This window comes from Cyanistes caeruleus, chromosome 6 (genome assembly GCF_971803275.1).
Source record: "Cyanistes caeruleus chromosome 6, bCyaCae1.hap1.1, whole genome shotgun sequence".
NCBI lineage: Eukaryota > Metazoa > Chordata > Aves > Passeriformes > Paridae > Cyanistes > Cyanistes caeruleus.
In genome coordinates, this window is record NC_141706.1 from 23,312,415 (window position 1) to 23,336,923 (window position 24,509).

A 24,509-nucleotide genomic window follows, 5' to 3' on the forward strand; every position below is an offset into this window, starting at 1 on the left:
CACTCAAGCTACTGAATGAGCATATACTGACCTTTATTCAAAGGTATTTAAATAGTGCTTAAAGGATGCTACACAAGGTATCCAGGCTAAAGTTATGAATGACAGTGCTGAAAGCACCTCTATTCTCTGATCATCATCTGATTTATGGTTCTATATATCCAGAGTCCTATAATTTCTCCCCTGCTTCACGAGTAAGCAGAGAAGAATTAACTGTCTATGTACTTTTGCCTTTTTTTTCTAAGAGAAAAGTATAAACACAGAGGGATGTGATGGCTTTTAATTTAGAAGAATGTCTTGAGTGTCTTGCACTGTGGTTAACTTTTCCCTTCTAAGATGTTGATGACACTCAGGTTTCTAAAGGTCTTCATACACCTTTAAGAGAGATACCACTTAAAATGAAGCCACAGATCATACGAAGTCCAGGAAAGTTATTTGTTAAAGCATGATGTATTCCAAACAGATATGCTATTCTAAGCCAGGACAGCCAATAAGGTAAACAAATTTACTACAAATCCAGCAGATTCTGAAGGCACATACATGATCTCCACATTGCAATGCCTTACCTAACTACACACACTGCCCCACAACTATTTAAATGGAACTTGCCACAGCCACTGCTAACTCCATTTAAAAACATCCCAACTGCCCCTCAGAATCTTTAAACTTTGAAACCACGTACACAACTTGAAACAGCTAACAGCATGAGTTTTACCTTGCATTGTTTAATATTAATTGCTGCCTCTTGGAATTAGTTACTGCATATCCTTTGTTTCATATGAGTAATTTGTACTGCTGTGCTGTTGTTTGTGGTCAAGATGTATAGCTTCAGCAACTACACATTTCAATCTTAATTCTGCTAGAAGACACCCTAACTCATTACTTCCATAAAGGGCTCAGGGCTGAAGAGCAGGGAAGGAAGAAAAGTCCAAACAGGAGCTGTTTTACTAGAAATAATCATGTCCACCCATATTCCTTCAATCTATTCACAGTCTCGCAGCCTTCTGGAAGCAAACAGTCTGAGCAGTCACATGGTTAGGAGGCCAAGTGTTAGAAACAGTTTGTGACCAGTAGCCCAATTCTTTGGTAGAAAAGGGAGTTTGCTTCTTGTCATGGGGTAGCTAAGAATCTGTTTGGCCAAGAATCACAGGACTGTCAGAAGGTTCTGTAGTTAAGAGAACATTTTCAACCATTATTCCAACAGATTGCTCTAACATTTTGCTTGAGTCAGCAGTTGACAAAAGAAGTCCAAGCATGTAAAAACAAAACCCCATAAAAGAATGTCATATGGAAATATATATAGTGTAGTATGATCAAGTCACTTACCTTTAAATTTTGACCGAATATTTGCTAGTTCTTTATTTATCCTCTTTATCTCTGCCTCTTTACTTTTGCCTGAAATGAAAAGAAGAACATCTATCAGGACACAGTGATTTGGACATCCCTCTACCACCCAAAGCATCTTTTCACCCAAACAGAAACATACATTTGTGAACATACAAACATCAGGAGTTATTACTCTCCATTCCCATCACTGGAACTAAAGGCAAACAGAGGTAACTTAAGCATCACTTTATACAGGAATTTGAGAAGCTCTAAGGACCTCCCTGTTTCAAGAAGCTTTGCAGACTTTAGATGGTGTCACTTGCACATAACCTGAGATGCCACTGTTACTGACTTTCACAAATGCTCCACTTTTTCTGTTCCTGAAACTGCCCAGAGAAAAGTGAATTTTACTTCGCATGTGATTACTAAGTTGACAGTGCTTTGAAGAAGTGAATCTCCTAAGCACAATCTTATAAACAAGCAGCTCATGTTATTCCTCACCTTAAGGACAAGCCAATTTATTGTTTCTCTCTTGAACGCTTATTCAGTTCAACAGCTTTAAAAACGTTCTTAACAGACTGAAGAGGAAACACAGACTCACAAGGAGTCCCAAGACTCAAGACCTCACACAGTTAGGATACAAGTGCAGACTTCCTATGTACTTCATGGAAGTCACTTGAAAACCCGAAATATTTAAAATTCACACTTTATTAGATGACTTGGCAACCTTATGCTTCTCAGCACCATCAGTATTTCATATCAACTTTTGATTCCATGAATAGGTATTGGAATTTCTAGTACCAATTCAAGTTACATAAAGAAATAGCTGTAGTTTAAATTCTGATAATGCAAACTTATTCAAATAATATTTGCATTGTCCAAACCCAAATGGCTTATTACTCTTTAGTATTTTAGTTTTCGGTGACTGAGATTCTACAGACATCTGGGTCCATTGTCTCCTACATGAGTAGGAGCACAGAAGGGTAAAACAGCCAGCTCTGGCATTGTGATCAGCTGCCTTTCATTTGAGGGAAGCAAGTGAAGTACATTTCAGCAATGCAGAACTGGCCATTTAGTTCTGTTGTTAACTCAGACCTGTACCTACTCAAACTTTCGACAAGTCTAAAACTTTTGTCCATTTTCCAAAAGCTTCAAGCAGTTTCAAGTGTTATAAACATCAACTAGCAGCAGAAAATGACAGCTTCTTTCCCTCTTCATCACATATATTTTCTACAAGGTTATGCGTAAAAGTCTCCTACCCTTGGTTCAAAATGGTCCAACCATATGAGTAGTGGGGATCACATGCCCTGTGTTCACACCACACATTTCCCCACTCCATTGGGATCACAGCTACATCCATGAATGTGCAAGCAGGGGATGTGACAAGGCTTGAAGAGCAGATCATGACCAGCATTCCAAAGCACCTCCAACCCTTTCTTCAACAGAAACATCTCACAGTATTTAAATATCCCACTACATTTGCATGTCCAAAAGCCTGTCACCCTATGACTGTTAATCCGCCCTTTACAATTCCTTTGGGGATCTTACAGCAGGCCCTATGAAAGGTGACTAAGTAACTTAAGAAAACAAGTGCCTCAGGATAGTTGAAGAGCAAAGTATAAAGGAATATATATATATATATATGTATAAATATAAAAGAATCCCTTGCCAAAATGAATCTAGATTTTGTAATTTCTTGACTTAGACTCAAATAAACTGAAGTTAAGTGCTTCTGAAACCAACTCTTGCATAAGCTGCAGAGAACGGGTTTGTATTAATCTGACTCTAACAATGGCCACAAGAGAACAGACACGGAACAGCCACAGCACACTGTACAAATGGAAATGTTAGGCCCAAAATAGAAGCAACTACTTCAGTTTGCCTTGTCCTTTTAACAAAATACCTTCAGACCCCACATATTTGCTTAAAATGGAGTTTTTCCATTCCATAGTGTTTTGTAAGGGCTGCTGCCCAAATGACTGAAATGCAGAGTGCCTTAGCAGGCACTCCACAGAGCAAAAAACAATTCTTAACTTCAGAGCTTAATAATTTACAATACCTGTTCTGAAACAAATGGTAGTTGCTATCTGTATGCGCCTTGATTTCCAGATAAAGCAGAAGACAATGTCCACAGTTTAAATTTGACCTAGAACTTCCAATTCACTTCTAGAATGACAAACTAGAGAATACAGTATAGTTCCCTCAGTTTATAAAGATGCATCTATTGGAATCACAAAGCTGAATCAGTTTTCACTAATATATCATGCAACACATAATGAATTTTGGTCTGATTTTATCTGTCAACCTAAAGAAAGCTGGTTTTAAAGTAGTAACACAATTTATTGAGTAAATGAGCAGCACGACGTACAATCTAAGACCTGCAGCATCTTCTTTTATAGATTTTAGTTTTGTCATAATTGGATTATGTGTCCTGTGCACACAGCAGAGGCACTCAAGTGTTTGCTTCTAGGGCACTTGCCAGCATTACGAGTTCATTACTAGACTGAAGCAAGGAGTTTTCTTCAGGGTCCACCCTCTGAGAACAGGAGCCACAGTAACATACCCCAAAAGGGTGCAAATATTTATGTAAATAAAAAACACTCCAATTTCGTAATTAATTTCTTTTTAAACTTGAAAACACTTCCCTTATTTTCAGCCATGCATCTGCTTCTGATGAATAATTAAATCTCCTAAAGCTATTAGCTTATCTTCCCTTTTACCATGGGAAGAGCACATCTCATTAAGACATAACCACAGAATCTGGAGATTTTGTACTTCAGTTACATTAACAGGGCAGAGAATATAGACCTCAGTCTGGGACACTGCTAGCCTGAGCAGGATATTTAGTTATTTAAATCTAGAAACTAGGTCTTTGCTCTGTATTGTTAACTTATGTTTGTAAGGGAAGTGAACTGCTTTAGTTTGAATTATTAGAAATTGTTTCTCTAATCTTAGCAAGTGTGGCAATAATCACAATTTTAAAATGTTGAAAATGGGGAATGGGAATCAGTAATACGTACCAGCCAGCTTTTCTTATCCCAAGATGAAATCAAGGCTATCTTTTACTTTTTTAAAACCACCAAAATCTCCTGGCAAATCTTTCAAGCAGCATTATTTACCTGCTACACTCACAGATTACCAGTTACTGCTAGAAATTGGGTTCTTTGTGTCCTAAGCAAGCAACAGAGCATTAAGCAAAGCCTGACTAAAATACTTCAGGAATTTGTGAAGTCAGCACCTTTGGTAGAAACAGTCTGCAGGCTCAGCAACACAAACGTGGAAATCCCACCCCATGCACACAGCTGTAACAGCAAGATGACAGGAACACCCAGAGTCACATCTGAAGGTTTATTCTCTCAAATTTTACATCTTGCTTAGCATATGAACAAAAGCCTACTTCTAATAATTCCTTCAGGCTATTCTATTTTGAAGGCAGCATATGATCTCATCCACACTGTGACCAAACATAATCAACATAGCAATTAGCAGGTGATAAAAAGTTTAACTCCATATATTGGAGATCACATTGACCAAGTAAGTTTTCACCTTATTACTAATTACAATTGATGCAAGCCTGCAATTGTAGTTTTAAAGAACAGCACCAGCACACAAGTGTCAAGTGTCACTGAGGGCAATCACAATGCTGAGGACAACTCACATGTTAAAACCAGGCTGAAGTATCTAACCCCAAATTTCCTCAACTCCAGCAGTTATATTGTATGGTAACTTATTCAAACATGATTAACTGCTTATATTGGAGGATGACAAAGCAGAACAAAACCTCACAGTGGAAGGCAACTTCCATTGTAAAGGACAAAAGAAAATAGAAGTATCATAAACCAAGGGCCAATTTCTAGCTAGATCTGTCCCACTAAGTGTGGAAGGAAGGGCACGGTTAAAATGCATTGGATTAACAGAGAAGTTTTAAGCACATTACTCTGACTTGCCAACACTCACTGAATTTCTATATGTATATTTTATTTTTACCATCACTAGAAACACACAAGTAGTCTTGAGGACAGTAAAAAGTATGATGATGATAGCTGAAGGAGTGCTGTACTGTAGCAATAGAGGTTTACATTTCAGAGTTAACAAAGGCAATTGCTCTGCCACACTTTCAGGCTGTTACCCAGCTCCCAGTCTCATGAAATTATCAGAGGTATATACCAACAAAATGTTCTGTAACCACACTATTCAGCTTGGAGAGGCTTTAATAAAGGTCATGTCATGTATACAGACTGCTGGGTAGGACAATAGTTAAGCCAGAGCACAAGAAGATTATGTTCCATATGAGTTCAGGCTTTATCCTTCTCACTTTCACTTATTCAGACATTTACCATTTTAACAAACTATCATTAAATATCCATAATAAGTTATTAAAAGAGGTGAGTGCAAGTCAGTGTGTGAGTGCAAGCTCTGGGTTGCTGTTTTTCTGCAAAGATGCGTAGCATTTGTAGCCTTACAGCCCTAGTGTACAAGCGCTGCTCATCTTCTCCAAGATGAGTACTGAGCACACAGGTACCCAGCCACAACACAGTCCAAGGTGCTCATGAGTGATTACTTCATATTTGGCAGTTTGTCAGGCTTCAGACTCCATCATGCTGCCTACTGCCTTCATTAGACAAGGTAAATTTAGTCTTCAGAGCAGTATTATCTTTAATTACCATCTTGTTTAACAAAGATAGAGTAGGGAACATCGTAAGTCACGCAGCTCATCAAAGAACCAACTACTATTCTTGTATTTCCCAGTAATCCAGGCTATAGTCAGCACTTCAGTACTGCATAAATACACCTCCATTCCTCTGTTTGAAGCTCTGCATTACAACCTAAAGAATGAGAAAACAGACATTACAGGAGAGGGGTTTGTTAAGCCCATTCATTTGAAAAGAACACCTGGCATATCTTAATAGAAACCCGGAAGCAGGGATGCAAGGTTAAGTAAGTGCTTCAAGGTTAGAATTAGTGGGTTGCTTTGGCTCACTCAGCCAGTGATCTGCTCCATCAGGATTAACTTGTTGCTATACTAACTGCAGACTGTTTAAGGCACACAACCCACCTGTGCTAACTAGAACTGCTACTGGTTCTTAAATTTCATACAAACCATTTGATATACTTCTGACCAAGCCTACACATTTATTTCCCAAAGGAACAGAGATGCATTTTTTTTCTATCAGCAGCTATACAAACACTGAGCAGAGCAGACTTCTAGAGGCAAGGCCTTGAGACACCAGCATATTGTCAACAGTTAAAGCAGTAAATAAATAAATCACTTCAGAAAAGTTTAGATGTTCCCAGTACTCATCTGTTTCCAATCTTCTTATGGCCAGCAGCCGGTGTAATTGAACCCAGACAATAATTCGTTTTGAATTCATGTACAGGTGAGAACTGCTACACTGGGTTATCTCTCAGCCTTACCTGCCCTATGGCCATCTGAGAATTTATGATTACAGATGCACCACTGCTGGTATGAGCAGCCATAAAACAGTGGGTAGGAGGCTCTGATAGCACAATGAAAAAGCCTGCCACGATTCTGTCATGCTTCCTGAAGGTCAGTTAGTAGTGTAATGACTTTTTGTGGCACTATCCTAAGTCTAATATAACATGAACTCTGTTCACATTCAATTATGAAACAGGCCTTGAAGAGAGAGGAGAAGTCTACTTTTCTGTTTAGGAGAGAGAGAATACAAATACTACCAAGGTTAGAAGCAGGAACTTCTCCAAATTCCTTAATAGCTAGGAACACTTGGGAAGAACACAGTTCTTACACAAAAGACAAATTCTCCATTTTAAAGGTGATGTTAGACATCTTCCCTGAGAGCTGTGAGTCATTGTTTTTCAAATGTAAGAATGTTTCTGGTTATGTTTTCCTCATCCTCTGCATTAGAAGCATCCAAGCTGACCAGCCTCTTTGATGGGAGACACAGCACAGTCAAACTGCTATGCTTCAGCAAAACATTGATAGTTTGAAAGTCGGTTTGAGTCAAGGCTATGCTTCTTAAGAGACAGCTACAGATAGTTCCTAAACACTGCTCTCACCCTGGCATACACATTCCTGCTACTACCTTGTATTGCTGCAGGTCAGCTGGGAGCCAAACAGCCAAAAGCGAGATGGTTTTACCCAAAGGCTAAGTCATGCCAGCTCTACTACAAGTGATAGTGCCAGCAGAAGACATGACCAGGTATAGAGCAAGTTCACCCATTCACTGTCTAAACACACTTTAGTTGGCATAAAGCAATCAAATGACCCACTTGCCTTTTCTATTCCTAAAACAGCATGTAAGCATGATGCAAAGACTACACTACATTCTTGAACCCTGCTGTCAGGAAACAAACTGGTTGAAAGATAGGGAAAATCAAAAAAAATACTAGTGTCTCTACTGTAAAAATGGTAGAGATAGAGGAAAATATGCATGTAAAGGCAATCAGTGCCTCCATTCTTGCCTTTGTGAAAGAGCTTTTACAATACTTACAATACTTACTCATATCAGTAAATTAAACCACTACTTTTACCTCCCAGCAGGACAGATACTCATGTTACACCTCTACAGGATAGATTAGCCATTTGCCATGCAGATCATGATCTTCATGAAGTAAAACACCAAATCCATCCTCCAGCTCTCCCTAATCTCTCAGCTGGCTCTTAAGCACATCAGGGAAGAGGGCAAAAGAAAGGCAGACAGGTTGCACAGCAATACATTAGAGTGGTCTGTTTTCCCATCCTCACACTGTTGATCTGTCTATATAAATCCCTTCATTTGGTTAAACTATTTAGGGTGCTACAATAGAGCTGAAAGCTCCAGCTCCACCCAAGTAATCTGAAGGAGCTTGTTGGTCATATTGTTTACAAACTCACTGCACAACTAATCCAAAGAGACTACAATAAAATACTGAACTCCTTTACAAAATGTTAGTATGGCTTCACTTTTGTTCTCAAATCAACCTGTTCAAGGCTGCAGAACAAGGAGCTTTTTGTTTACTGATGTGCTAACATGCTGTTATGAAGAAAAACAGGAGTGTGTGCTGTCCTTCCACAAGATCTGTTTGATCAGAAGAAAGAAGTGCCTGTCTGTCATGTTGAAGATCATGAATGGCACAAAGGCAGTTTAGGAGTGTTGTGTCTTGGGACGTCCTGCTGTGATTAGATATCTAAAGGCAGAGACCAGTGACCTACTGATATTTTAAAACTTTGTAGAGTACATTTTCTAATATTCTGTACAGTAAGTGATCCATAGAACTGACTTCTTCCTCTGCTATGCCACTACAGATTTGCACCTGTAACAACACTTCTCAGGAAACAGCAGGGAGTCACAGGCTTTACTGTAATCCACTAATCCATTAACTCCTTGTCCTCACAAGAGAAGAGAAATAAGAGCACAAAAGCAGCTTTCAAATCCAGATGTAATAAATTGCAAAAATTTAATACAAGTTTAATGATTTTAGATGCTTACCGTGGCTATTTCTTTCTAACTAAGCACCACAAGTTAAGAGAAAATTTGGGAAGTAACCAGGTAATAGCGTCTAGACCAGATTTTTCCCCAAAATAACTGAAAGCGTACTGGAAGTTCATATCCAAGTGACTTTGTGACGTACAGAACATATATCTGACAGTTTAGGTGGCAAAACGACATTGACTCCTATGAAAAGAGAAGCTTTAAGCCAAGAAGATATGTAAACAGTAAGTGCAGGGTTAGGCTTGTACATAAAGCAGCTCTTCCTCCTTCCTCAACTGAGCAGCACCCATGTAGTCATTTCCTTGACCAGTCTTTTCACACTGTAGACCTACACTCCCTTCAACAAGATAAGGCAGTATTTGCACTGATTTACTACAAGTCACTGTGGATTCTCTTCTACCTTTGTTCACAACAGTTTGAGGTCTATCCTAGTTTAGTTATCACTTCTAAACTACTGTTTCAGGGACCTTAAAATCCTTTCGAGCTCATTAATTAATGCAGATATGTAATAATCTGTGCAATAGTCCTTAATTTCCACTTATCAGTTCTGATGAGCAGTTTTTATCCAAAGGATTTCAAATTAAGCAGTCCAGGGTATCTAATGGAGAGGTTGGATGTCACATGAAAGATTCTAGCTCTTTACTATCTCTCCTCCAATTACTCTCTCCTATGCCAAACATGCACAAATTAAACAAGCATAAAAAAACTGAACCCAAACAAAAAAAACAACCAAAAAAATCCCAGCCCCTCAGAGCTAGGGGATGATAGAGCAAGCCAAGACAGAGAAGCCATTGGAAGAACAGCAGTTTTGTTCTAGAGATCCTCCTCAGACTAATCTCATGCTAATTGTGTTTTCCTTAAATCACTCTCCTGCAAATAGTAGCAAGTGATGCAAGACTTAGTGCTTATTATAGCTCTAAGCAGCATGTTTGTAGGGCTGTTTTTTTAGGACAGAAACTGACCATATTAGATGTGCTGCCACAGCCTTGCAAAAGCAATAGGAGAACAAACCAAGATGCCTTGTCTTCCAATTTCTTCAAAAAGGTAAGTAATCTAAGAATACATGTAAAAAAAGTCTCTTACTGTCCAGAGAAGTATTTCAAGTCCTACTTTAGCACTACACACAATGCAAACAAGAACTCACATCTCAGAGGAGCTATGCAGTAGCTTTAGCCTACACAGTGAAAGCTTGTTACTGACATATAATAATTACTTACAGCTATCTAAGCCAAGCTGTATGTGCTCAACTTGCTCTATGTTTAGTTTGTTTCACTGCGTGGCTGTTCTTACAGATAACAAATAACTCTGCACATACCCATGTAGTCATTTAATCCATGTATATGCCCCTCTCACCTACACCTGCAAGGCACTTCATAACCTACCATCCATTCAAACAGAGTGAGCATCATATGGTGAATTTAATGAACCATCTTTATTCAATCCCCACTTGCTGATCTTTAACCTGATACACCAGTCCCAACGCAGCAAAGCAAAGATACAGTTTGAGAGGTTCAACTTTGGGACACTATCCCTTGTCCAGTACAATGAAAATTTAATGCATTCAGTTCTATGAGAAGAGATAGACTTTTGTTTATTATATATGTTGCATTCTATTTAAGGAAAAAATATGGCCTGAGGAAAAATAAATAGTAATTTAGAAGAAAACATACAAAAGAAACATTTTAGAGACTGGGGCAAAACTGAAAAGGTAGGACAGTTACTTAGCATGGGAAATTAAGAACTGTCTTGTCCTCCAAACCTGTGACAAAAGCAGCTTTTGCCCCTGTGTATTTCATCAACCCAAGAGGAACTGGATTCCAAATTTTGCTGTGGAGCATGGGGTTACCAGTAACACATTTAATACTGTAATAGAAACTATTTCCACATTACAGCCTGCAAATGAAAGGAGAAATGCAAGCTTTCCTGGTTTTCAGGGTGAATAGTAGATAGCACTGCTGCTGCAGCAGAATAGGTTGAGTGACAAATGATTTAAAAGTATTTCATTGTGAGATAAGCATAAAGCTGTACTCAAAAAAATGAAAACAGACTCCTGATGATGTATCTGTCAGCTAAGACAGCTGGAGAGTTTATGAAGCACCATCATGCATAAGCAAAATAGCTTCAGCAGCTCTGCAGTACATATACATGAAAAGACAACATATTATTTAAGAATAAATATTTCTTGCAGGAGTCCATATGCTTATAACACATGCAGATCTTGTTAGGTTTTAGTTCATGAGGCACATAATCCTTGCAGTGAGTGACAGGGACTCCTCCTGACCTGAACTCCTAAGTTTGAATAGGACTTCACCAGACCACAGGGTTCAGACCTTTCAGCTCCACTCCACCACAATCTTTTTGTACAGCATAGCCACACCTAACTATTTTCTCAGTCACACCAACCAAGCACTAATTAACTGGGCTATCCTAATCAAGTACTGCAGTTTGGCTTTCAACCTGTAGCCTCCTTGTCTCTTCCCTGGTGTCTACGAAAAATAAGCTAAAAACCTACTTACTGTAGTAATTCATATATGTAACAAAACAATCCAAATGAGCAAGTCTCTAGAAAGTCCATACATCTACTGGCAAATTGACAGACATCTAAAAGGGTTATTTTCTAAAAAATACTTTTATCTGCCATCTGCACTAGGACCCCCATATGCAAAATGCAAAGCTTACAACAAGAAGCTGCCCTGAAACAAAGTTTTGGAGAGCTACAAGAAACTGAAGGATAATCCATTTCCTTGCATTATCATATTTTGAAAATTCACTTGATCTTTGTATGAATAAAGAACACTTAATTTTGAAAGAAGACAATCAATATGACAGCTTCACAAAGACTAGAGCAAAGTCAAAGTGCTAAGAAGCCTCTCTTGGCCTTGAAATATTTTACAATTGCTGCTAAAAGTAGTGTGCCAACTGTTTTTAATGAAAAACATCACAGGGTTTTGAGAAATCAGTGTACTTTAAAACAGCCTGCTTTAAAAATTACATCTGACATAGAAGTATTTAAGACAAAAATCAAGAAGCTTAATAGATAAACCACGTGCCAAAAATATGTCTAAACAACACAGAAGTGACAACCAAGCTTTTAAGTATTAAAGACAGGCTGGTAGAGCTAGATGCATGTTCACAATCAGCTACAGTTGTAAGCACTGAAAACTGCTACCAAGTAAGACTTATGTGAAGCCTGTAACAGACTGGTATAAAGATAGGCAAGACAGGCATCACCCCCAAACCAGTAATACATCCAACCTGCAAAAGAAACCTGCATTATTTAGTGCCCAAGGCATTGTAGATACAAATGTCCAAAAAATAAATACTGATGTAAGGAGATCAAGCATTTCCAAAGGTAGACAGTCAAAATTTACATAAGTACCCCCAGAAGTTTAGGATACTTGAATTATTTGGAATCATATGCTGTGCATCCACCTGAACACAGTCAGCACACAATAACTGCACTTTCATTTTTCAGCAGGATCTATAATGTAGAATCTTTATCTATGCAGAGTCTTTCAGAATACCCCTCCATACACACCACATTTCACCATTACTCATAATCTGGAAAGGCTATTGGCAAACTAAAAGCACCAGGCCTTTGTGGCAGTATTAAAAATAGATACAAGAGTCCAACAAAGCAAAAATTTGGACTGAAATTAAGAATGCCAGCAGAACTTTGCATATCACTGCAACTACCAGATATTTAGTCCAATTTCAAGGCTAGAAATAGAGGTCAAGAGCTACACATGGTATCTAGCTTCCCTCCCTTCTCAGGAAAGGGACGCTTGCTTTCTTTGCTGAGTCAAACGATGCTGTTCACCTCAACAGCTGCTATTTTGTTTTTGACAACATCTAGCTCCTCACGGAAGAGGCAAAGAGGGAGCTTTAGCCAAAAGGGCTGCCTGCAAAGCCCAGGGTCTCCAGAGAGTATTTTTGTGAATACTGCAGGAATTATTTTTGTGAATCTTACTCTGTGTACACTAGCCCATGGGGTTAGCTGGCAGCACTCAGAGCTCCACTAAAGGCTCAAATGCCATTCACAGCTATTTGGAAGCCTCATACATCACCTGCCAGTGGGAACACCAGCTCTTGTGCAGCTGTGTAGAAGATGCTGGTATTTTTCCATTATGAAGACAAGAAAGATACACAAGTAATTACAGCTCCCAAACATCCGTCTGGACAGAGACAAAACATTAGAGTCTGTTTTTTTAAAGAGTCAAAGTGTTAACATTTTATTTGTATCACCAGTAAGTTACAACTTTGTGTCTCCTGCAGATAAGGAGAGCATGAGAGGTTTGTTATCCCATCTGGACCGAGGTAGCTTCAACTCTGTTCCCACACTGCCTAGTAGGGAAATAAGACCTAATTTGTAAAATCCTACAACTTTGAATTTTGTAATTCCACATCCCTGAACACAGCTTACAAAATTAAGATCCTGAATGTTTTTCTTGTATTTACTTCTAGTGAATTCCACCGAAAACAAGACCAGAAAAAGTTAAGCAACTGCAAGACATAAGACACTGATGAATCAAATCATACTGCTTCTAGCTAAATCAATGGAAAAAATGATTAAAAAAATAATCCTGAATTGTATTGGCTAGTTACAACGGCAAGTCTTAACTGTTATGACACCAAGGGGAACTACGTTACACACGTAGCTTGCACAGAACATCAGGACACTGGAAAATGCTCACTAAACAGCAAGGCCAACAAGACAAAGCACAAGAGCATTTGCGTAATTTTGACCTGCTACACTGCACATTTTATAAGCCATTTTCAACACACACCAAAGTGAAGTGTAAAGCAACCTAAGGACCTGCAACTCTGTTTTGAGAGAGGAAAACCACCCCATTCAAACAGCTTCTGCTCTAAGGAAGATTATAAACCTTGAATTTTACATATAAAGCCCCTGTTCACATAGCTGGAAGTCCAAATCGCCTGATTTTAAAAACACTGTATTTAAATGGTCTCATTTTACCAGTATAATTATTTGCCAGGTTTTTTGTATTAGAAGTCATCAATATGAAGTTTTCCAAGCCAATGTAGTTAAATAATCCCAACGCAAGCCCAGTTAGAACAATATAATTTGCAATAAAAAATTATCCAAATCTATTTATATTTTTAGAGAGAAGACCTTACCATTCCTCCATTGCTTTTAAAATAGCCTCAAGTGATCTACCGAGACACACAGGTGGACAAAATAGAGCTGTTTCATCACACCAGCCGCAGCGACCTTAGCCCTTCCCCAGGCAATTCCTGCCACATCACACACTTAGATCTCTAACTCTGATTAATATTAAACTATTGTATGCAATTCTCGGACAAAAAGGAAGACTGAGCACTGAGGTGTGCCCCCACACATACCCCTTCCCCCGAGACTAAGCAGCAGCAGATTTCTACTCCTCCTCTCCCGCTGCACACTCACAGACATACTCCCTCCCTTGTCCTGGGGGGGCACTTACTCGCACCCTCCTCCATTCCGTTCTTAATTACCCGGATCCAAAGCGCTGATTTCCGTCAAAGCAGACTCTTAAAGCCAATTTAAGCCAAGCCTAGGCATACGCACTGAGGGCCCTGCTCTCAGGCGCCTACAGAGGCCTGTTTTCCATCAGTGACGTGATGAACCGAGAGCCGCTCAGGGATCTGGAAGGAGCCCAGGGACGCCTCTCCCTGCCCCGCCGCACACCCACCCGCGCCCCGGCACCGCTCCGGCGCATCGCGAACAACGGCGGCACCGACCCCCGGCACCCCCTCCGCCGGGGCGGCCACCGCCACACTCAAGGACGGGGGATGACAGGGGTGGTGAAGGGGGAGGGAAACACCCCAAACCCACCCACCCAAAACGCACAAACCCATGGGCAAATGCTTCATGCTGCCCCCCCCCCTCCCCACCGCGCCGCCCCCCCCGAGCGCGTCGCCATTTCGTGAGACAGGAGCGCTCCGAGCTGCCCGCTGCGGGTATCAGGGGGAAGAGGGGAGCACCGGGGAGGGGATTGAGGGGTGAAGCCCCGGCCCCACGGGGCATCAGCCCATGGCGACGGCCGGCGCGGCCCAGCCCAGGCCCCGGCCCCGGCGCCACTCACAGTTGCGGATATCGGAGATGAAGACCGCCAGGCCTCGCATGCCATCGCCCTTCGACACCGCAGGCATCTTGGCGCACGACCACGGCCGCCCTGGGACGCGACACGCCGAACCCCCGCAGCCGCCGCCCGCTCTCCCCACGGGCTGCTTCAGGCCGCTCCGCCGCCGCCGCCTCCGCAGCGCGCAGGCGCCGCCGGGGCTCCCGCGCCCCCGCAGCCGCCGGGCGGGCGCTGCTCGGGCGCCACCTGCCGTGCGGAGGCGGGAGCGCCGCGGGTGCGTGGGGCCCCCTGCGCCTCCCGGTGCCGCAGCAGCGGCGGGTGCGGTCCCCGCCTGTCCCCCGGGATGTGCCCGGGGTTGTGCCCCTGTTCCCGGACATCCCCCGTGCGACCCTGAGGCCCAAAAGGGCTGGCTGGCTGGAGGGCGGGCTCCGGGGATCGGCCGTGCCGCTGCTAGGACGCGATTTCCAGTAAGCGCCCGTGGGGGCAAACGGGCCCGGGCCGCGGTGAGGGGCGGCAGGGCGGCGTCAGCCGCTGTGTCCGTGGGTGAATTCACTGCACGCTCTCTGCTCGGGAGCAGCCTAATCCCTTCCTCTCCTAGTGACCCTAATGGCCGAGAAGTTCGATGATTTTTGAAGGTGAAATACCGGGGTTTGCAGGCGCCTCAGAGGATGTAACTGCTTAGGGAGGAGAGGGACGGCTGATCAAGATACTGGAAAATTTCACTTCATCGCTAAGCTGTGAGCAGACTATTGACCTGCAATCTTATTTCCAAAATATGAAGGGCAAGGTAGAATAGTATCGTCCATAAGAACACGCTTTCATGTTCCACAGGGTGGACTGAAGGAGGCTGTGCCCTGGTCCTCCTCCTCCTCAAAAGGGACCCCAAAAAAGTGCACGGGATCTACTGCACGTGCTCTGCACGGTCCCTGTGAGCGCTGAGAAGCCCGGAGGCTGCTGTGTGCAGCTGCATCCTTAGACACATCCCCCTTGTGAGCCTGCCATCGCCTGTGTGAGTGGCGTAGTTGCTCTGTGTTCATGTAGAGATTCCCACTCCCTGACTCCCTGGGCACGCAGGTGTGCAAACCCAGGGCCACTCGTTCCTCCTGATGGCTGTAAACATGCAGACTGACCTAGTCCTACACCTGAGACTGGAACACGTTTCAAGGTTAAACTCTCTTAAACATGCCTAAGAGGTGGGACTGTGTAGAGCATTTAATATCTTCAGCTGAAAATAGGTTCAAATGGTCTCAAAACTGGCCTAGACTCCCTAGCCAAAAGTATGCTGGGGGCTTTAGTCATGATGTAAGGGATTACAGTGGAGAATAATGACTTGTAGAATCATGGGGCTTAGGGTTACTGGAGATCAATCAGTCATTTCACCTCAATTTCAACATACTTCAAGCCATTTAACTTCATTTGATTTACACCCCGCCCCCCCCCCCCCCCCCCCCTCCAGTGAACCGAGCCAAATATTTAGCTTTTACCTACAGACTCTTCCAGAAAGGCACTCAGTCTTGCTCTGACAATCAAATTCACTGTTGCCCTGGATAGTTTACTCCCATGGTTAATTCTCCTTGTTTAGAGCTTGCATCTTGTTTAGATTCATCAACCTCCAGTACTTTTAATTTTGTGATACATTTTTCTCTCATAAAGATCTACATAATACTTGATATCCTCTGTCTGACAGTGGCTGTACACCTCAGTTAGGTCACCTTTCAAGGGTCTATTCTGGGTGTTTTCAGGATACATTGTTATATGAATGCTTTTTAGTTGTGCAAGTGTCTATGAGAAAGGCAGGATGACAGCATGTGGTAGTCACGCAATTATCCCTTTGTCCCTGGATCCATTTTGTAGACCAAGTGCAACTACAGGCAGTCGTGCACAATTAGTCTATTATTCAACTCAGATTATTTGTAGGCTTTCATGAAGAACACTCTCCTTTTTCACAGCTTTACAAATAGATTTTGATGCTTAATAATTTCCACACACCTTTGAAGATGAAAACTCCCCATGTCATCAAATGAGGCTTTTTCTACAATCAGAAAAAAAAAATATATTTTTAGCTAGCCAAAATGTTGAGCTAATTTCTACTCTTAAGAGCACAGTGACACCTAAAGGCTCAGTCTTTCAGTCCTGTCTGGCTGTATTCCTGTCAATACTGCAAGTCATGCAGATATCCAACTGCCTTTTCAGTGGTGCCTTAAATACTGCCAGCAGAATAGCTGTGCCAGTACCAAGCTAAGCATGAGCTGGAAATTCTTGAAAACTGGTAAAATATCCAAGTGGTTAACACATGTGGATGCCTCTAGTTTTGTAGCTGTACAGCTAAATGTTTCATTTGAAGGGGCCCAGTTTGCAGTACACATACCCTGATTATTTTATGTCAACCTCCTTTGACTGGCTTTCGAGACTTCACTATATTCACCTTGTTCCCTGTCTTTTTGCCTCAACAAAGGCTTGTGCAATCAGGACTGTATGTCTGTCCTTACTGCCTCATAACTTAGAACTTAGTAGCGCTGTTCAGATGTCTTGGTATGGAAAAGGTAGAAATTTTATGTGAATTATAGGTCCCTAGAGGAAAGAGAGTCTGTAATGGTCTCTAGATGCATCCCGGCTGAAAGAAACATTGTAATGTGAACTCAGCTGTTACTCAGCACAGAGCTTGCACCAGGCACAACCCTCTGTAAACACACAGAGTTGGTAATTCTGTAAAATAAAACACTAGGCTGCCTAAAAACAAACATAAGTGGTTCTATCCATCACAAGATGTTATGATTATATAAGATATTTATAATTTCTGTAAAATCAGCATTAAAGGGGAGATCGTACTAAGAAATATTTTTCTATTACATAAAATGTTTGGCATCACATTTGTTTGCCAACAGGTCCACAATGTTTGTCCCCTCCTTCCCATTTTATATGGGAGTTATTTCAATTTTTTTTTTTCATGATTTCATTGCTCTCTGTTATAAAGGCTTTAATAATTGCACTGACCCTCATAAAACTGTTACTATTCATCTGAGTGTTTTCAGCTGGTGAGGATCCAGTTGCGGGAACTACAAAAAAGGAATTGTTCCTTTTCGTCTGTTACTTCTCTCACATTTGTCTCACCAATTATTGTTTTCTTCTGCTCCTCATGATCATTCTAGCCATTACTGGAAGCAAAAGAACTCAGGAGTAAACGGAATTGGTGGCTCCACAATGCATACATGGTTGTGTATGTGTTTCTGTACTTGACATCCAACATTTATTATCCCTCAACAGAGACCACAAAGCCTTCTGCCTTGCCAGAGTATCAGATGTGCTGCTTTCAACACTAGAAAACTCAAAGTCAGTATAATATCATTGTCATGAAACTCTAAATTTACAGAAATTTGGGATGAATCTAGGCATAGAAGACCATGCATCTGCTTCACTGGCAAGACTTTTATTCAGAGGAAAAATATTTCCATTTTTCTTTTAAGAAAAGAAGAAGAATGCTCATGAAGATCTTCATTGCACAAGAGGGAATGAAAGAAGAGGGCAGTTCAGCAGAATAAGGCAGCCTTCTAGTCCAGCTTCTGGAAGGTTGCACCAAACTGTAACCAAGACAGAAAGCAGGTCACAGGAAAGCTTCTGTTGGGAAGTGCACTGCTAGGATATGCTGGCCTTGCCACTATATCATGATATAACACATTTGGTTTTTTATCAGGTCTTTTGATAGGGTATTTAGTCCCTGCAAGCAGCCTGTGAAATAACAGGGTTATACCAAAACTTCTGCTGCAGTAAAAATAGCAGTAGCACATGCCATGCTGCACGCAAAAACACAAACTGTAGAAGGTCTAAACAGAAGAAAATAAAACTCAATTAAAAACGTAATCTTTTATTTTAGAGCCTGTTAAAAGCTGTCTGAGATTTGACTCCTCCTTTCTGCACACCCAGTCAGCAGTATTGCCTGCAGACTCTCCACAGCCTTTCCTATACGATCATTTTGACTCCAGCTGGGAGTGTGCATTTTAGCCCCAGTTCCTGATTTACCCACACTATTTCTCAGAATCACAGAAACAATTTGTTTCGAAAAGACCTCGGGGATCATCGCATCCAACCTGTGATCAAACATCACTACGTCAACTAGACCACGGCTCTAAATTTTTCTTAGACACCTGGGACAGTGACTCCACCACCTACCTGGGCAGCCCCTCCCAATGTCTCATCACCCTCTCTGAAGGATTTCCTCCTCACATCCAACCTGAGCATTCCCGGCATAGCTTAAGGCCATTTCCTCTCCAGTTGCTGGCGGCCTGTGAGAAGACGCTGGTCCCAACCAGGCTACAGCCTATTTTCGAGCAATTGCAGTGAGCGATAAGGTCAGCCCTGAACCTCCTCCAGACTAGACCTGGAGCTGTATCAATTCGCTATAGCTTGGGCTAAACCAAGAGGCTCTTTATGGGCCTTTAGAATCACACCATTATGAGCATTTCCCTTCTTCTGCTACTGATGAGCCCCAGAGCACCGCGCCCCGGCTCGGGCCGGACCATCCCAGGGGCGGCTGTCCCTGGGGCCCGGCGGGATGTGCCGCACTGGGCCGGCCCGGAACGCGGGGAGCCGCGGCCGCCGCCTCTCCCGCCCCGCCATGTTGGCGCAGCCGGCGCCCTGCCGGCGCTGCCCGGAGCCGGCGGGGCGGGGCGCTGCCGCCCTCCCGCACTTCCGCGGCGGCGGCGGGCGGTACGTGCTGTCTGCGGCCCGCCAGGGCTGCGGAGCGACGGAGGAGAGAGGAAAGGGCGGCGGTGAGGCCGCGCTCCGGCGGGGCGGGGGCCCGGCCGTGCCGCGGTGGGGGTGACGCGGGGGGCCGCCCCGCCGGCTCCGAGCTCGGGGGAGGCCGCGGCGGGGGTGGCGCTGAGGCGCTGATGGCACAGCAGCTGGCGAGCTTTGGTATCTCGAGAGTCGGGCGAGTGTGGGAGGGAATTCTGAACGTCAAAGTGGAGCACGTTACAAGAGGGGAGGGTTTAATGTTTACACAGGTTAGAAACGGATATGTCCTCACTCTTCACTCCCCAGTATAGATTTTATTGCTTTCATTTAAAAACGCATCAGCGGTATGCTCCCTTGGCTTCCTTCACGAAGTGATGCCGGCTCTTTCTGCAAGTGTAGTTAGAATCTAGTTTCTACTCTATAAATACACTATAAACATTAACTCAGTGTTGTGTACCATCCATTTAGTTTCTTTGCTTGCTTATTATGGACAGCCTAAGTCTGTGCTAGCTTTACTCGCTTTTAAAAATGAAGACCAATTTAAAACAGCTGACCAAAAGTATGTTACCTCATGTGGAGGCTGGGGTTAAGCAACATCTGTGACCTGGCTAAGAGAGAAAGAAACCTGGGCTTCAGATCAGTTTGTCAAATGATGTTTTAAGCTTTAAATTCTCCATAGTATCAGTTGGACAAGGACATAGACAGAGGCAGTCTTCAATTCTATTTGCATTTTGCAGTGATGGAGGAGATAAAGAGTGCCAGGCTCAGACAGTTTTACTGAGTTCAGCTAATTTGAGAAGTGTTAAAAATGGTGGAGAGTTCTTAGAAGAAAAGTTTGATGAGGGTTTAGTTTTGTAAAGCTTGCAAAATGCATGCTTATATTTTCCATAAAGACCATTTAAAGTTTGACCAGTTCATCTTCTGTGTTACAGTGATGCCATCTACTTAAATGTTCATTGATGTTGTTAAAGAACAAGCTGTTAAAATAAGTGTCCAACCAAGAGTTGATATGGACTGTCAGTAGCAGAAACCAATTTGCCACAGGCTCAGTACTTCCCGTAAATCTAGGAGAGTGCATGTTGACTTAACAATAATTGACAGGAGGGTACGATCCTGTCAAGGAAATGAGCACATTTTGATGTCTAATTAGAATTCTGTGATGGTTTTTTAAACTTCTGTTCTTCAGCTGTTAGATGTTATCTTCTTTTCAGGGAAGTGGACACTGTTGCTGATTGTTTCTGAAAGTGAAATCAAACACCTCCAAATCAATATATACGAGCTTCTGGGAGAATTGATATTCTGTCCAAATAGTTAAGACTTGTATTGACTGTTCAGGCTCTCAATTGTTCCTCTCTGCAATAGTTTATAGATCTTGCCAAGCTAGATGGAATGTAGGAGATACTATCAAAAACAACCTGCTTTGTCTTATTTTTTAAAATGTGGAAAACAAGGGGGTTACCAGTGACCTTGAAGTCACAGTACAAGCATAAGACCTTAATTATTCATAATAGTGAATTTCAAGCGGTATAGCAACTTAGCTTTTGCCACACTCTCTGGATCCAAGAAATAATAGAAGGCTTTATCCTTTTGTTTTACAGCTTCTAAAAAACTTGACTAAAATCTTCAAATAATTTTGTACGTGAAGTTTTTGGTGTTCTTTGGTGATACTGGCATTGGTTTTCAAGCACTTCTGCCATCATCCTTCAGCTTTGTTGCCTAATCACATAATCCTCTCTTTTCCTGCAGAATCCCTAAATACTACAATAAATACTTCTGGTTTTTAAAATCTCACTGCTAAGTCACATCCAAATACTAGTAAGTTTGTTGGTTTGTTGTTTTTATGTCTGTTTCATTGAGTACATTTCCATTGAAGCTTTAAGGTTCCTTCTGTCACAGTATTCAGAGCCTCAGTCTAGTGTTGTGGAATCCCTCACCTGATGTTTTGTACAAAAACAAAGTACTCAAACTTTGAGCAGCACTTGTTACCAGTGCCAGTAGAACAAGTATTGTAAATATGTGTAGAAATGAACTTGTAGGTCTTCAAAGTGAGTGGTAGAGTAATACAGAAAGCAAGATAGTTTTTTAAGTTCAATAAAAATTCAGAATACTGGAAAAAACCTTTTTTCTTCTCCATCAGGATCTCATATTTATGAGAAGCAGCTTGATACAGATCTAGAACCCTGGTTCCCCAAATGCCAAATATTTTTTTCTGTGTTTTCTTATTCACTGCTGGGAGCTAGGCTGGGAAAGCAGTGTGACTTTTAAATGGGGAGAGTTTGGAAAACAAACTCTGACTGTATTTGAATTTTTTTTTAAAGTCTTCCTATAGATGCAAGGTGTAATAGATAAATAGAACTGTTGTCTACTAATTCTCAGTTCCTTTACCTGGTACTAGGACAAACTGTCCAAGCTATTCTTCTAGACAAAAAGGACATTCCCCCCTCCCCTTCTTTTTTTTTCTTCAGTTTCTGTGCCAGTGACTTGGCAAGGAATTGAAACAGAGCTTTCACCTATTACATTAAAGGCACATAGCTGTAAGCATATAGCTATAATTCTTTATGTCTGTTAATTAATTTATGACACACTGACCACGCTGGATAGGACCAGAAACAAATGTTATCTCTTATTTGCTATAGAAGAGGTAAGGTGGTACAATAATTATTCTGTGAAGCAGACATTTATCTCAGTTTCAGCTGTAAACAGTTGTACTTCTTCAGGGGGATTCTTTAAAAAGGAAGCTACAAGAGTCCAACCCACTTCATGTGATACAGCTGTTAAAACAGGGGACAAAAAAATATGTTTGAGTCTAGAAATAAGCTCTTACAGTGATCTGCTTTTGTTGCCAGAGCAAAAGCAGTATTAAAACAGTACTACCTTAATAAGTCTGATTCTAAACAGGAGAAAATAAGAAAATGTCTTTACTTTTTTTAGACATGAAAACTGAATGAAACTGTTATATTCCTCTGTTCACAGAGACTCAAACCCTTATGTTCTAAGGAGAAGAGAAACTTGACACGGGGAAAAACACCATGAAGCTTCTCTGTGCTTCACTTTCTCTTGCCGTGATATGCTGGCTAGCTGAAGGTACCCTATCAAAAACAGATGCAAAGAAAGGTGCTACAAAAAAACTGGAGGAAAAGGTAAAGGAAATAACTGAAATTCTTATCTTATCTAACATGTGCAGTGAATTAATTGAACTTTGGTAAGTGGCCTCTACTTCTGTTAAAACAGTGTTAATGCATTTCTGCTGAAGCTTATATTCACAGATAAAACTTGAAACTGTCCTTTCCTTCAGCTTTTCTGTGTGTCACAAATGTTCGTTTCTTGAAACATATGATGTAGACTTCTGCATCTGTATCCTCTATGCAAGTTGCAGATGCAGGAAGTTTTTGTCCCTTCAGGGAACACACTTCCATCCCTTTGGAAACCAGGGTGGGGAACAGTAGTTTGGGCCAAGAGCTCTAGATCATTTACTGGTGGAATGGAGCCTTGCCAATGGGAAGGCTGTATCCTGATGAAAGAGTTTGAAGAGCATTCTAAGCAGTAATTCTTTTGCAGGCAGAAATGATTCAGAATCGCACAATACGCAGAGCCAGCATGCTGAAGTGTCTCTTCACTTGCTGAGCAGTTTGTTGTTTCCTGTCATTATGCATATACATCTGTCAATGTTTGTATTACTTGCTCAACATCTACCAGGAAGCAAATCTCATCTGCAGATAGTGAGGGCAATATAAGGTGTTAAGTCAGGTCAAATCCCTACATTCCTTACAATGAATCAATAGATGGCTTCTACGTACCCAGCATGCATGTCTTACTAGATCTTCTCATTCTGTTTTTATCTGCTAGGTCAGTTAAAGCACATTCCCTAAAGGAGAGCGTTTAAAATCTTGACCTTCAGTAACCACAAAGCAGCATTCTCAGATTAAAATATATCCAGTTTAAAATTTGTCTTCAAATTTTTGGTTAAGAACTTATGGGTAGCACGACAGAAAGTGTTGATTACAAAACAGAACACCATCATCTGTCATAAATTATGTTCTTTACTCTTATAATAGCTTGGATTTTGGGTTTTTTTAATATGCTTTTTACTTTCCAAATAAAGTAAGTTTACTGATGATGACCAATAATTTCTGAGGACTTGTGTGTTTCAATTCTAAATCAAAGTACTCTGCATCATTTAAAAGGAGTACTCAGAGTTTAATGAAGTGATTTGTTTTGCTGTTGCTTTTAAAGTCTGTTGCCACTGAAAGTGGGCATTTCAAATAACTGGTTCTAATAACTGTCTTCTCTCCACAGAAGCTGCATTCTGATAAAAATGTTCAGGACCGGGGATTGGTGGTTGTGGATCCAAAAGCAAAGGATATTATACTGGAACATAAAAGTTACTGCTCCAAGAAGATGAAGGAACGACATTTCTCAGGAGATGTTCTGGGATATATTACTCCTGTAAGTCGATACATTTAATAAAATTTGTGCTTTGAATGAATATGCAGCAGACTGTGCTAAACTGCAACTTTGCATCCCTGCTATAAAAGTATTTTTATAGTAATGGGGGCTGCTGGTTAAATACAGTCAAATAGCCAGACAAGTATTTGAGACTTGATTTGGGCTTCAGGTGGTCTCAAACCCTTGTTCTCCCATCTGTCTCTCGGAGGCTGTTTAGGTTATATTGTTTTTCTTCTCCCTGGCATTGAGGAATACACTGAGAGCAGGTACTGGGTGTGCAGCTGCAGTGGGAGCTGCAGGTTGTGCCTGGGTGGGAGCCGTGACCTGGTGCTGACCCTTCAGACAGCAAAGAGCACAGGAACCTGTGGCACCGGCCAGGGAACCAGACACTCGGACACAGCAGGAGCCAAGGGCTCAGCAGAGAGACTCCAGACTATCCCAGGCATGGAGGGCACAAAACCTGGGCATTCCTTTGTTG

The 24,509-nt window shown here is 41.7% G+C and overlaps 2 protein-coding genes across 13 annotated transcripts in view; one reads left to right on the top strand and one right to left on the bottom strand.

The window, feature by feature from the left end:
- The window catches only part of AP2A2 (adaptor related protein complex 2 subunit alpha 2), a 44,700-nt gene extending 29,646 nt beyond the window's left edge, over positions 1 to 15,054 (bottom strand). The window contains exons 1-2 of the mRNA XM_086895684.1: positions 14,858 to 15,054; positions 1,324 to 1,392 (exon numbers count right to left, since the gene is read on the bottom strand). Of these exons, the coding sequence (XP_086751810.1) occupies positions 1,324 to 1,392; positions 14,858 to 14,924 (136 nt within the window). The 5' untranslated portion in view covers positions 14,925 to 15,054. The remainder of the gene's footprint in view (positions 1 to 1,323; positions 1,393 to 14,857) is intronic.
- A 22-nt stretch (positions 15,055 to 15,076) lies between these two features.
- The window catches only part of CHID1 (chitinase domain containing 1), a 107,364-nt gene continuing 97,931 nt past the window's right edge, over positions 15,077 to 24,509 (top strand). For 3 of the 12 annotated variants that reach the window (XR_015288699.1, XR_015288701.1, XM_086895686.1), the window contains exons 1-3: positions 19,454 to 19,558; positions 22,559 to 22,725; positions 23,882 to 24,031. Coding sequence is in view for 9 of the 12 variants with exons in the window: in XM_086895686.1 (XP_086751812.1) it covers positions 22,615 to 22,725; positions 23,882 to 24,031 (261 nt within the window). In the remaining 3 variants the exon portion in view is untranslated. Of the gene's footprint in view, positions 15,322 to 15,452; positions 15,592 to 19,433; positions 19,621 to 19,656; positions 19,766 to 21,183; positions 21,221 to 21,331; positions 21,401 to 22,558; positions 22,726 to 23,881; positions 24,032 to 24,509 lie in introns of those variants that run through there. The other 9 variants (XM_086895688.1, XM_086895685.1, XR_015288700.1 and 6 more) reach the window with 9 other exon arrangements.